Source organism: Eptatretus burgeri, chromosome 15, assembly GCF_056783735.1.
Source record: "Eptatretus burgeri isolate ZD-2024b chromosome 15, Ebu_testis_v1, whole genome shotgun sequence".
In the NCBI taxonomy this organism is placed as follows: Eukaryota; Metazoa; Chordata; class Myxini; order Myxiniformes; family Myxinidae; genus Eptatretus; species Eptatretus burgeri.
Window position 1 is genome coordinate 66,619,332 of NC_140975.1, and position 15,093 is coordinate 66,634,424.

General features: G+C 48.1%; 1 protein-coding gene across 1 annotated transcript in view; it reads right to left on the reverse strand.

The window, feature by feature from the left end:
- LOC147012386 (serine/threonine-protein phosphatase 2A 56 kDa regulatory subunit alpha isoform-like) overlaps positions 1-15,093 on the reverse strand; it is a 100,994-nt gene that overhangs the window by 4,511 nt on the left and 81,390 nt on the right. The window contains exons 10-11 of the mRNA XM_085856494.1: positions 11,406-11,456; positions 2,244-2,363 (exon numbers count right to left, since the gene is read on the reverse strand). Coding sequence (XP_085712620.1) covers positions 2,244-2,363; positions 11,406-11,456 — 171 coding nt within the window. The remainder of the gene's footprint in view (positions 1-2,243; positions 2,364-11,405; positions 11,457-15,093) is intronic.

The following is a 15,093-nucleotide window of genomic DNA, read 5'->3' on the forward strand; positions in this document are numbered from 1 at the left end:
TCCCCTCTCTGCCCTTTTGACCCTGTCATTCAGGCTCTGTCATCTTCTATCTGCTTGGAAATCTGCCAACATCACTGCATTACATTAAAAAAGTGCAACAACTGATCCCCTTAACAACAGACCAATCAGCTTTCTTCCATTCAGCAGCAAGCTCATGGAATCCATCATCACAACTGATATGAAATCATTCCTTTTCTCCAACAGCCTCATCTCAGATTAATTATCAATTTGGTTTCAGACCAGGTCACTCCACCTTGGACATGCTGCTTCGACTCACCCAACAATGGTGGAGGCCCTCAATATCAGACATGAGATTAGGGCCGTCTCTGTGGACATATCTCGAGCTTTTCATACAGTCTGGAATCCTGTCATGCTATTCAAACTGTCTGCCTATGGCATCCAAGGCCAACTCCAATCTTGGGTTACTGACTTCCTCCACTCTCGTAGCCAACGTGTGGCTCTCAACGGAACCCTTTCTTCTTCCATCCCTGACAAGGCTCGAGGACCCCAATGCAGTGTTCTAGGTCCCATCTTATTCCTAATCTTCATCAATGACCTCACTCACTGTGGAAAATCCTCTTTATCTCTTTGCTGATGACTCCACTCTCTGCCATGATATCTCTCATCCTTCTGACAGACACACACGAAGCAGCCTCTTCCCTCTCATCAGACCTTGACAAAATCACAAACTGGTCAAACACAATTTTGCTTACGTATCAATATTGTCCACCCTTTGCATTTTCCCTTATCCCTCATAATTACCTGCATCTCTCGTTTGTCCATCTCAGTCCACTTTCTCCCTCCGCAGCTGTTGGTTTTTCCCCTCTTTCTCCTGCTGTTCCCTTTATCTTGTGTCCTGATTGTTTCTGTGTCATCGCTCTTCCATGAGCCTAGACCATGTTAAAAAAAAAAAAATAAGATAAAATAATTATTTTTTATTTACCCCTGACATTCGCGGCATTTTTCAGGAACCTATCCCCCACGAATGTTGGGAGTCCGACAGTGCATGGTTTTTCAGCACGAATACACGAATCCTGTTTTTGAATTTCGTACAGTGAACAGAACCTTTACTGACCAATCAAGATCATACAACTTATTGGCATGTTGGTATCATCCTCAATAATTCTGCCCTATTCAAAGTAGTGATGAAAATTCCTTGCTTTGGAAGAATCTTTTCCTCGGTTTTCAACAAAAGGTTTGGGATAAATAATGGCTCATACAGCCAGCATCATCACAGAGCAAGTTTAGCAGCCAGAGGGACCTGGTAGTAAGAGGTTATGCTTGGAATGATGTCGGTTAAGAAATAAAACAAAATATCCAACCAATGTTCGCACTAAAACCGACTCAGCCAATATTGTCACTTAACGGGTGAGGGGAGACCGAGTGTTGTCTGTTTGTAAGGAACTTGTTGACCAATCGGAAGTGCCTGCCACACATCCACCCTGTTTAGGTAACCATCAGTTAGCCCACATGTCTTTCGAAGCCTTTTATTAGCGGAATCATCAGCTCACCCTCTGGGAAATTGCCCCGTGTCTGGTGTGGACGGGCCTTCCCTCAGTTTGTGCATTGTATGGGAGGCATGCTGTCGAGGGTTCACGGGATGGTGCAGCACCCGTTGCACCCACTTCACGTCTGTTTTTGTTTTGGTCGTTTGGGCATTCACCTTCACGCTCCACTTGCCTTGTGCTGTCATTTTAGCATGCCATATGTGCCCAATTCGATTAATGTGTTTGATGTTAATGCAAAAAAAAAAAAAAAAAAATCTGATCAACTCCTTTGTGAATTGAATTGTCAGTGGATGAAAAATATTCCATGTTTCAGGTGGACAATAAAAAGGAATGAAACAAAATTATATTGAATGAATCGATCCACGAACACGTTTCTGGCTCCATGGCCATCATCTGTTAAGAAATGCCCCTTTTTAAAATATAAAAAGGTTAAAACAAGAAAACATGACAACGAAGCTAATTATAATGTGTACATTATATGTGTACACTTCAGCCCCAAGACTGGGGGGTGCTTGGTTAAACAAAGCTCATCAAAGTAATACACACATGTTAAAGTAATACACATGCACCTTGGCCCAAAGGCCTAAGCTCGCGTGAATACAACAATTCCTAATGCAAAATTACTTTAACATTGCTTCTCACATATAAAGAACATGTCAGTTTCATAATTACATCATAAAAACACAAGAACAACACATTGTAGAAATACTGACTGTGTACGGAGAGAAACCGAACCTGGAAATGAGGGCTTCCCACACATTTGGAAATCCGCTTGAAAAGCAGTTCTTGCACTTTTACAAACTGAGAAGGCTCGATCACATCGAGAATCTCTTCAATTTCTCCAAGGAACATAACCTGGCAGCACAGAATGAGGTGTTACAATAAAAGAAATAAAGGGACAATATTACAAGACCTGTCTCATCTGTTTATGACTGGCAGGATAACCGAGAGACCTGTTCTTCAAAGCACAGCCCGTGAGCCACTGGCGGCCGCCCCTGACGTGTGGCCGATAATACACAAATGTGAAAACATCCAATCACAATCCGCCATAAATGTTATCAAATGAGTGTTCCAACACGAAGAACAAGAGTAACATCACTACATCAGTAGATGGCAGTATATAAACAATTATGCTTGCAGCCCAGTAACCACAACAAAAAAAGTATGCAGAGGTGGGGCCTAATAACAGCCATTTTGGAGTCCTGCGGGCAGTGTGGTGGCTCACACTGATGTCTTGTCGGCAAAAGTGGCCCCCATCTAAAAAAGTGAAGATCACTGACCGAGAGGAACGTACACTCGAGCGGTCCAGCCTGAGTCTGAATGCCGACCCAGCTATAGCCTGTCGCCCTGATGTCTTGCATGCAAGGTGAAGCATTGATGTGTATGCCATTCCTCAGATTGATATTAAACGGGAGAAGCCGTCTGTACTCGTTGGTGGTGGGCATGAAAGATCCCACAGTGTTACTGAAGAGTAGACAAGTTTGTTTTATAAAAAAAACAAATCCAGATACCATTTAAGCCATCCGTCCATTGGGACCATACTCTGTGCAGAGCGTTGGTGCTGCCTAAGCAGTCTCCTTGGCTATTGGGCACAATCCTGGATGGGTCACCACTCCGACACAGGATACCATCAAGCTGGCACTCATTTTGCCGACCTCGGAAGGATGACAGGCAGAGTCAACCCCAACTGGTATTAATTCAACAGCCAAGGGGGATTTGAACTCAGGATCCTCGGATCCCAAGCTCACCACCCAAACCATTAAGCCAACACCAGGCATATATCATTTAATATCACACTAATATCTCAAGCACCTCTGTAACTAAGCTGCCAATTCTGGCATTTTTGCAAAGAATAAATGTATTGTCCTCTATTTGTACCTTGATCACACCAGGAGTACTGTTCCAAACCAGTATTGTTACAAGTTTCCGAGGTTAGACATTGTGTGATTGCTGTAGTTTCATGCAAATAACCCGTGGGTTATACGTACATTAAATTAGTTCCAAAATTACAACTGGAGGGTACACTCATGTGTGGGTAACACAGCACGTGACATAACCACAGGGGCCCAAGTTAAGTTTTCAAGGAGATACAAAAAGAGGCAGTTACTTTTTTTGCAAGTTTAATTGCAATAGTTTTAATTAGAGGTCAGACACACACGCACACACTACTGTGTAGAGATTATTCAATGAAAGAAAGATCCTAAAAGATGTAAGGATGGTTTCACGTGATCATTTATTGTGACCATCCCTACCTTGTTTGCATACTTTTTGGAGGAACATCCCAACAACCTTTTGCATTAACAAGCTCAAATGAGTAAAGATCCTAGTCCTCTTAATGATGACGTCGTAAAAACGAATATGACATCATTGTGATGTATCGGGTTTGCGATAAAGTTATCTGTGCTAATGCCCGGGTTGATTCCCGCAAACAAAATTCAAACAGCTTGCATAGTTTCGGAGATAATGGTATCGGCGATTTCCATTAGCGGCGAGATTATGACGTCAACTTTTTTTTCTTGGAGGATTTCCAAAATTGGAGATGGTTACTGCCTGCGCGTGGGCTTTCTGCATATACATGGCAAGTTTCACGAAGATCCGATGAAAACTCTGGGTTGTGAAACAAAAAAATGTCAAAAAATAGGAATGACGTCATAAAAATTGATATGACATCATAGTGATGTATCATATGTGCGGTAATTCATCTCTGCTAATGCCCTGTTGGATTCCCGCAAACATAATTCAAAAAGCTTGCCAAGTTTGAGACAATTTTTTAGGCGATTTCCATTAACGGAGATATTTTGACGTCATAACTTTTTTTCTCGGAGGAATTTTCAAAATCGGACATGGTTACTGTCTACGTAGGGTATTTTTACACATACTGTATATGGCAAGTTTCAGGAAGTTTCGATGGAAACTGTAGGCTGTGAAACAAAAAAGTCCACAAGAAGAAGATGAATAACAACAACGTGAGTAAGACTTAGAGATCCTCCACGAAGATCTAAAAAAAAAAGTTTTTATGACTTGTCATTTCCGAGAACGTCAGATTTAGCAGTACTTGCACATGTTAAATAGGGTGGTGTACAAGGGTGGCTGGTGTGCAAGGGGTGGCTGGTGTGCAAGGGTGGCTGGTGTGCAAGGGTGGCTGGTGTGCAAGGGTGGCTGGTGTGCAAGGGTGGCTGGTGTGCAAGGGTGGCTGGTGTGCAAGGGTGGCTGGTGTGCAAGGGTGGCTGGTGTGCAAGGGTGGCTGGTGTGCAAGGGTGGCAGGTGAGCAAGGGTGGCTGGTGAGCAAGGGTGGCTGGTGAGCAAGGGTGGCTGGTGTGCAGGGTGGCTGGTGTGCAGGGTGGCTGGTGTGCAGGGGTGGCTGGTGTGCAGGGGTGGCTGGTGTGCAGGGGTGGCTGGTGTGCAAGGGTGGCTGGTGAGCAAGGGTGGCTGGTGAGCAAGGGTGGCTGGTGAACAAGGGTGGCTGGTGAACAAGGGTGGCTGGTGAACAAGGGTGGCTGGTGAACAAGGGTGGCTGGTGTACAAGGGTGGCTGGTGTACAAGGGTGGCTGGTGTACAAGGGTGGCTGGGGTACAAGGGTGGCTGGGGTACAAGGGTGGCTGGGGTACAATGGTGGCTGGGGTATAAGGGTGGTTGGTGAACAGGGGTGGCTGGTGTGCAAGGGTGGCTGGTGAGCAAGGGTGGCTGGTGAGCAAGGGTGGCTGGTGAGCAAGGGTGGCTGGTGAGCAGGGGTGGCTGGTGTGCAGGGGTGGCTGGTGTGCAGGGGTGGCTGGTGTGCAGGGGTGGCCGGTGTGCAAGGGTGGCCGGTGTGCAAGGGTGGCCGGTGTGCAAGGGGTGGCCGGTGTGCAAGGGGTGGCCGGTGTGCAAGGGGTGGCCGGTGTGCAAGGGGTGGCCGGTGTGCAAGGGGTGGCCGGTGTGCTAGGGGTGGCCGGTGAGCAAGGGTGGCCGGTGAGCAAGGGTGGCCGGTGAGCAAGGGTGGCCGGTGAGCAAGGGTGGTCGGTGTGCAAGGGGTGGCCGGTGAGCAAGGGTGGCCGGTGAGCAAGGGTGGCCGGTGCGCAGGGGTGGCCGGTGAGCAGGGGTGGCCGGTGAACAGGGGTGGCCGGTGAACAGGGGTGGCCGGTGAACAGGGGTGGCCGGTGAACAGGGGTGGCCGGTGAACAGGGGTGTCCGGTGAACAGGGGTGGCCGGGGAACAGGGGTGGCTGGTGAACAGGGGTGGCTGGTGAACAGGGGTGGCTGGTGAACAGGGGTGGCTGGTGAACAGGGGTGGCTGGTGAACAGGGGTGGCAGGTGAACAGGGGTGGCTGGTGAACAGGGGTGGCTGGTGAACAGGGGTGGCTGGTGAACAGGGGTGGCTGGTGAACAGGGGTGGCTGGTGAGCAGGGGTGGCTGGTGAGCAGGGGTGGCTGGTGTGCAGGGGTGGCTGGTGTGCAGGGGTGGCTGGTGTGCAGGGGTGGCTGGTGTGCAGGGGTGGCTGGTGTGCAGGGGTGGCTGGTGTGCAGGGGTGGCTGGTGTACAAGGGGTGGCTGGTGTACAAGGGGTGGCTGGTGACAAGGGGTGGCTGGTGACAAGGGGTGGCTGGTGACAAGGGGTGGCTCGTGAACAAGGGGTGGCTGGTGTACAAGGGATGGCTGGTGACAAGGGGTGGCTGGTGAACAAGGGGTGGCTGGTGAACAAGGGGTGGCTGGTGAACAAGGGGTGGCTGGTGAACAAGGGTGGCTGGTGAACAAGGGTGGCTGGTGAACAAGGGTGGCTGGTGAACAAGGGTGGCTGGTGAACAAGGGTGGCTGGTGAACAAGGGTGGCTGGTGTTATGTCGTGGTAGAGGTGCGCCAAGGCAGACACGAGCGAGGGGATAGCACAACCCTGCTTTATTGCCACGAGCGAGAGTGTGAGCGTACGATGCCCGTAACTCCACTTTATTACGTACTCGATGCACTCTACAGCCACATGACCTACAGGCTCCACAGACCACAACGGCTACAACAACGCCTCAGGCGGCGCGACCTCTTATATCACGTGCAGGCACGTGACCACTCCAAAACCACTCCTCCACACCTCCACCACGCTCTCCGCATCACGCCCTGCCCCCGCAGGCCCAGTACACCACACTCCTCCCTCCTAAAACTATGATTTGTGCAGAGAGGCACAAAAAAACGATAATAACCAAAAAGCACAGGCACATCACACCATATAACGTGTCGATGAGAGCGAGTTGAACTGCAATGGACAGGTTCCGAAGACTGAGTTGCACGACGAACCCACAAAAAGTCTGACCGCGTTACAGATATCAAGAAGCAAGGCGGGAAGCACAGCATCACTACGCAGCAGAAGCGCCCCCAGGCGGCCCATGCTTACACGCCCTCCGGCGAGGTCGCGACGACCTCCCGAGCAAACCTCCCCCGGCACCATCAAACGCCCCCGGCCGACAAGGCGCCACATCTCCCCCAGACAGACCCAAATCAGATAAACATTCCGAGCCTGGAAGCTCTGTTGTCTGGAAGCCCCGTGGCGCCAGCGCAGCCAACCTTGGTGAGAACAGAGGTTTGTGCCGCCCGACGCCAAGCCCGTCCGACCTTGGGCGGTGACGCTGAACAGCGCCGTCGGCTGGGCGCACCATCAGTCCCATAACAAACCCACGCATCACAATCAGCCGAGATCCCAACGCACGTCCGAACGGCTTTGGCGAGAACAGAGAGTTGCGCCCCAGGGCGCCAGGCACATCTGACCTTGCCGAAACCAGGGGTGGGGGTAACGCTGAACAGCGAACCAGCCCCGGCTCTGAGTCGATCTCTGAGACCCACACGCGAGTCGAACCGGCAATTAGTCGGCTGCAGTCCCAGCAATCCCATACAAAACCACCCATCACATCCAGTCATGCCATAAAGCAACAAGAACATCGTCTGCGCAGATGCAAACTCCCCTTTTCGTACAGCGCCTTCTCCCAATATAATCCCCACACATGACAGGGTAGCGACCCGTGGACTGCCCTCGCAGCTGGAGACCAGAAAGACCTCTTTATTTGCTACGATCGCCCCCAAGGCCTTCATATCACATCGGTCATATCGAACATCCCATCGATTGATCCCAGCCAAACATATGCTCACACACGAACTGTCGGCATTTATTTTAACAACGCTAAACTGCATCACTCGAGCAATGAAAATCAAATACGCAACGAACAGCAACCCATGAATCACATCACGTGTCCGTCTCTCGGTCGTCGTCGTGACGTTGCGATGACCTGCTTGTCGTCGACGGTCGCGATCCGCGAACTTCTTGAACGCGAATGGCTCGCTCCAATTCCCCGCTGAAATCGCCTGAACGACACGGGCGCGCATTGTATCATGAGCGCAGCCGAAGCGCGAGAGCTCATCGCAGCTGGCATGGCTCCCCTTGCTCCAGAACCGTACATCATCGTCGCAGGAAGCAGTGAACGGCAGCTCACGCTGCATCGTCGCGGCCCCCGTCCCGAGGGAAGCCCGGGCCCAACCGGAGGTACGTGCCCCGAAGGGGGCACAGGTGCACCTGGAGGTACGAACTCCGAAACAAGAACTGCGAGCCCCTCCCCTCGCACCACGAACCACGGGAGCGCAACCCGCCGACCCTGATGGGCAACCAAGACGTGTGCCCCGCCAACCGCCGGCAGCGCTTCACCGGCATACGTGTGCAATGCGAGGGTAGCACGAGCGGACTCAACTCGACACCCGATCAGTGCCCCGATCATATCGACCTCCACTGGCATTGGTCCTGTCACCGTCGGACCAATTGAAACCAGGTTCAACATTGGCAGCATCAGTGCGCCGATCATCTCAACCTCCACTGTCATTGATCTTGTCACTTCCGGACCAATTGAAGACAGGTTCAACATCGGCAGCATCTCCCGCTCCGGGTCGCCGGGATCTCTATACCCAGGCTGCGAGACTCGACCCGGGGCGTCAAAGTGTACGCCATGCACCGAACACCGTACCGGCAGTAGGTCTCGACCCGGGACGTAAGGGTCGCTTCGCACACCGCCATCCATGACCGTTATGATGGGCAATGACTCTCGGCACACACACCGTAGACGTCCCCGAGTGCTCAGACCACCGTCCGACTGACTGCATTGCAACGCTCGGCCACGACCAGCGCTGAAGACCGTGCGCGCGGCCGTGCGCGCCTGGAACATCGCGCTGACCTCCGGATCATCTGCTGCGCACCGAACACCGAGACCCTGGACATTCCTCAGAGCTTCTGCGACAGCCGACGCCGCGTCTGAGCTGAACTTCTTGCCCTCGTCCTTTAGCCGTGGCCTCGCAGAAACCATTCCCGAGGTTTGCAAAGCAGTAATAAAATGAACTCTGAGCCCGGCCCTCGTGACTCAACGTGACTCGCAGGCGCCGGCGGGACGTCAGGCTGCAGGACCTGACCCGCCCTGAAGCCGTGCGCGCGATAATGAAGTGATACCAAATCACTCAGCAGCCGATAATGTTCCGTTGATAGCGAGGCGAGCAAGATCGATTTGCGTTTGCTTTCATCGTCCACATCATTCGCGTGGAAATAGCAGCCCAATTGTTCAGAAAACAATTCGAAGTCGTCTCCGATGAAGACGGGCATGCGTCCGTGCGCCGTGCCCCGACCTTCTGCCATCCTCGAGCCGCCCGTGACTGCGAGACACCTGGCCCCGAAGCCTGTGCGTGCGGTGCGCGAAACTCGCGATGCGCTTCTCCGGGACCCACGCCCGGTGTAGACCTTGAACCGCGCGAGATGCGCCGAGTTACTCGCTGCCGCGATCCAATCGCCCCGGCCAAAACTGCACATCAATCCGAGTAACCCAGGCACTCTGCACACGCCGATCCGAACAGACTCGTCGCCAAATGTAATGTCGTGGTAGAGGTGCGCCAAGGCAGACACGAGCGAGGGGATAGCACCACCCTGCTTTATTGCCACGAGCGAGAGTGTGAGCGTACGATGCCCGTAACTCCACTTTATTTCGTACTCGATGCACTCTACAGCCACACGACCTACAGGCTCCACAGACCACAACGGCTACAACAACACCTTTGTGCGGGGTGATGTATTCTATGAACTCTCCACTTAATGTTGTGTCCAAAGATAGTTTCGGAGAAGCGTGGCTGGTATACAAGGGTGGCTGGTGTGCAAGACTGCTTCAATAAACCGAAAGTTGTGGAAATTTTTTTAATTGGTTCACGAAAAAATATTTTCACAAAAAAAATAAGTGACCACAATATTCGTTATTGTTGTGTGTGTGTCTGTCTGTCTGTCTGTCTCTATGTCTGTCTGTCTGTCTGTCTCGAGCATAGCTCCGTGGGTTTTGATCCGATCCTGATAAAATTTTGGGAGGAGGTTTACATCATGATCTAGTTGTGTTTTCCTGAAAATGTGCGTGGCGCGCCCATTATGGGAGGAGCCACGCCCCAAAAAATGTGTTTTTAGGGGGTAGCCGATTTCAATTTGCATCTCCTCTTCGGGGCTTTGTCGAATCTGACAGGGGTTTCGGTATTTGGTTAGCCCAATGGCACCTGCATCGCCCCACGGAGCTCGATTTTTCATTTTCGTCCCAAGGTCAAGGTCACAAGGTCACGAACTTAGAAAATTGCGAATTTTGACATAAAAATCCATCTTCTCCGAGGGGTTTGTCGAATCTGGCAGGGGTTTTGGTATTCGGTTCGCCCAATGGCACCTGCATAGCCCCACGGAGCTCGATTTTTCATTTTCATCCCAAGGTCAAGGCCACAAGGTCACAAACTTAGAAAATTGCGAATTGTGTTTTTAGGGGGTAGCCGATTTCAATTTGCATCTGCTCCTCAGGGGTTTGTCGAATCTGGCAGGGGTTTCGGTATTTGGTTAGCCCAATGGCACCTGCATAGCCCCACGGAGCTCGATTTTTCATTTTCGTCCCAAGGTCAAGGTCACAAGGTCAAGGTCACGAACTTCGAAAATTTCGAATTTTGACATAAAAATCATACGACCGCCCAAACTTTGAGAGCTGGGATGACAATATTTTTTATGCATACTCTTGAGGTCATTCCCCACCTAAAGTCTTCAAAACCATTTTGCTCTATCTCGAACACCTTTCCCGTGGCGCCCCCTTCAAGTTTGTTTTTACGCTGATTTCATCAAAGTATGGATAATCCGAGGAGTGCAAAATGTGATATAGCCTATATGAAGTTATATTGTTCCTGGAATGTTCCAGAGGAAGTTTTGCACCAAAGGTCATAATCCTTGACCTTTGACTTTTAAAGTTCACAAAGGTCAAATTTTCAAAGTTGTGGTAATCGAACCGGGTTTTCGACCTTCTTCAACAAACTAACTCCATTAAGCTATAGCAGCTATAGCATGTTTCCTTATTTTAATGTCCACAACATTGTTTTGTGACCTTTAAAGGTTATGCAAAGGTCAAATTTTGAAAGTTGTTGAACGAAACCGGGTTTTCGACATTTTGCATCCAATAACCTGTCACTCGTACCACATCATGTTGATCATTTTTATAACTTGGTCAAACATTATCATATTGATTGTCTCATCCTTGACTTCTCAAACAATCTACATTGTCAAATACCGCTCGTGAACCATTGTCGTCTTCAGACTTGTGATCTTTAAAATCATTACTTTATTTGAATTGAACCATATAGGGATTTGAACACTGTGCGGGGTGATGTGTTCTATGAACTCTCCAGTTAATGTTGTGTCCAAAGATAGTTTCGGAGAAGCGACAATTTCAACTCATCAATGCCAAATACCTCACTGCAAATCATTGGGTTTATTGTGAATCTTTGACAAATTATTTTGTTAATCTTATCAAACGAAAGAACAGAGGGGACAAACCAAAACATCAGCAAAACTAAGAGCAATTCGGTTCCTCTTGCAAATGCATTGTGATTCTACATAGTGCTCACCTCCTTTTGGCTGCACGTCTTTGGCCAGTATTTCAATAACCCCCTGATAACCTGTAAAAACAACAAAATGCAAGGTTACCCTGGCAGGGAAAATGCAGTTCATCGAGGCAAACACACCAGGGAAACTAAACAATATGAAAAATACAAGGCAATTTAAATTATTATCCACACAACACTTTAAAATTTCGAGTTAAAAAGGATAAAACAGAAATAAACGAGATATCTGCGATCACAAAGCGATCACCAAGGGTCCTCCCAAGGTACCCGCAATCCATTGATAGCCTTCTTTGTTTGTTTTTTTGGATCGCCATATGACCTTGACCTTCAACAATTAGGGATATAATAGAAATTAAGAAAATGTCTTCATCCCAACAATCTTTCCATAAACCTCAACATCATGAAAATCAGAGGAAAATTATTCAAGGTGTTTTTGTTAATTAGGTCGCAATCCAAAAAAGTAGGTCAATGACATGAATCAAATATCAGGTGCACAACATCAGTGCAGGTAAGCTATGATGATGCAAGAACATCTTGGCATGCCAATCGGTCTGAGATTCCACATTGGAAAAATTGGAAGAAAAAAAAATACAAAATAAAAACACGTTATTTTTTTCAGACTGCTATTTGACCTTGACCTTTAACAAGGAGGGGTATGATGCAAATTAAGCTTAAATGGGCCTTGCTCCAGGCTATCTAGAAAGGGCAACTTCATTCTGCTAGGGCAAACCTTTGTCGAGTTATGGTGAAAAATGTTTAAAAGTCTACAATTAGGACATTACCTTAAAAACTAGGTCAAGGTCAAAAGAATTACGTCAACCACACAGTTTGTATTCTCACTATTTGTGCAAAATTTCATTCCGAACGTCCCAGCCGGATCCAAGATACAGCTCGGACAGTGGTCGAAGAAAAAGGGAGAAAAACCGAAATAGTGGTTTTGTACTCTTTGGGTCGAAGAAACTCTGCGATACTATGAAAAACTAGGGGCACCAATCGCAGAAACAAACCCTACAACAACAATAAGTCTTCCGCTATCTTATGGGGAAGGTTTAAATAAATAAACTGATAACTACCGCATGTTTCACTTCACATGCACTCATGGAAATGTTACACCGAGCAACAGCACAAGCAAGAGAAAAGCAACTCGTCAACTGCACAGGAATATCTGCGCCAGCCATCATGGATCAATGATTCGCTGCAAGAAACATATCCGCATTTCAGAACATTGCGCCGTCGTCAGCAATCACTGTTCTTCAGTCATTCGGCACCATGTGTTGTGCAGTTGTACATTCATATCGTCTTCAAAGTGACGTACAGTTGAAACGCAGGACAATCCAATCAGTGGTACAAGTGATTCGCACCACGGATTGGAATACCACATTTGTCACATGATATGGAGCACTTTTTTAGCAATAATGGCGAAACTCAAGTTATTTATCTGAGTAATATTGGACCCTGCTATTCGCAGAGTCGCTGTTTGCGGACCCTGCATATTCGCGGCTGATAAAATGCGACCTGCTTTTACATTCGCGGCCCCGTGCTTCGCGTATTCGCGGTCGTATTCACAGTTTTTCAAGGGATTTTTGATTTCACCTTATGAATCATGAACCGCCGGGAACCTATCCACATTTTTCCCAATGAAACAATGCCCCGACATTCGCGGAATTTTCTTGGAACATAACCCCCATGAATAGCGGGATCCAATAGTATTTGTACCTTTTCACCAAAAGGTGGAATAAATAAGAGTTGGGCACCAATGCCTTAATTATCGATGACGTGAGCGAACAAACACAGATGGTGTTTTGTGCACTGTGTGTTTACATTAAAATAAAAGTACAATTTGTCATAAAAATGGTTTATTCTGCTAAACGGACAAGCTGAGTTGTAGATCAAAATAATGAAGAGATGGTTGTGAACCAGTGCTATTAGCAATGCAGAAGAATGAAGGAATGGAAATAGATTAGTCCAGAACATATATAAAGACCTTCCAGCATCTGCTAAAAAAGATCGGATCCGAGGTCCCATTTGATGCCAGGTGTTCATGTTACTATTGCATGTTCCCATATGTTGGGTCCCATGTAATACAAAGTGTTTCTGTGACTATTGCATGTTCACATGAGTTGGTCCCATGAAATGCAAGGTGCTCCTGTGCCCATTTCACTTTCGTCCTCTTGGTGTTCTGCCTCAGGGCAGGTCCTTGGTTTCCTTTCCCTCGACCTCTCCCAATCCTCTGCCTCTCTCAAATTCTCCATCGGTGTTTCCTTGTCTTAGTTTGTCCAACAATCTCCTTCTAGGTCTTTCCTTGTACTTTCCCTTCAATTGTGTCTTTCAATAGACTTTCTCCTCAAATCATGTCTCCCAACTAGATCTTCTGCCTTCTGTGTGAGTGAGTGGCGATGCTGTGCGTTTCATCAACTACTTGCGGCACCTCTTCATTTGGCTTCCTCCTATCCCGATTATATTTTGCATTCTTCTTCATGTCCACATTTCGTGGATGGAGCATTACTTACAAATGAACGTGACGATATGCCGAGATGGTTAATCTGTGCAAGTCACTGCAGGCAAATATTTGTGGGCAAAAAGGCACGTTCACATGACATTCACCAGAAATGCATGTACACTCGTGAAAATCCCAGGCATTTTACAGGCAAATGAAAAATATGTTGACATAATTTCTCGATTAAAACTAAATAAAAGCCGAAAAATTAAAACAAGAGCCAGTCATCTGCATGTGCTGAACCCCCACTGAATTCTGTGGTGAGGCAATTGCCTTAAAACAACTTGCATTCTCCTCCTAGAAGGCAAATCCAACCAAAGGCAACTGAACATTATCGCACAACGTCTGCAAAAAGCATGTGTCTACTCTCAGGAGAACCAGAAAACAACATCTGTCCAACCTCAAGATTGAACTTTCAAACTTGTCTCACTCCTTTAAGACCTAGTCATGCCTTATCAAGTCAGTCTCTGGTGTATGCTCCTGTTCCATCCCTTCCCTCTCTTCAAATGGCACCACAATTGACTTCACTCGTCAGAAGGCTGAATACTCTCCATACTCACTGCCGATGGAATCCAAGGCCGACTCAACTCTCGGATAACAGACTTCCTCCACTCCAGTAGCCAATGTGCGGCTCTCAATTTTATGCTTTCTTCCCCTCTCCATCAGACTGAATTGACCGAAGGCAGTGTTCTGTGCGTATTTGTTTGTTTGTCTGTACTCTATTCTGTGCATATTTGTTTGTCTGTTTGTGCAAATGTTTGTGCGTGTATGATTGTATGTTTGTGTGGACGTGTTTGTTTATATCCCTTTGTCTTCACATATTTGTTTATTTGTGTGTACCATATTTGTTTGCTTCTGCCTCAGGGCCAGTCCTTGGCCAACAATAAAATTTTCAGGATTTGTTTGTGTGTATGTACTGTCGGACCCCGACATTCGCAGTTCCGTTATTCGTAGACCCCACATATTTATGGTTCATAAAATACTACTGCTTCTACATTTGCGGCCCCGTGCTTTGCATATTCGCCGAGGGGGGGGGGGGAGTTCCTTTTTATGGGCGTATTCGCGGTTTCTCACGGGAGCATTCGAAGTTATTCGCGGTTTTCTTATGGGCGCATTCATGGTTTTTTACGGGTACATTTGTTATTATTCGAGGTTTCTCACGGTCACATTCGCGGTTTCTCACGGGCACATTTG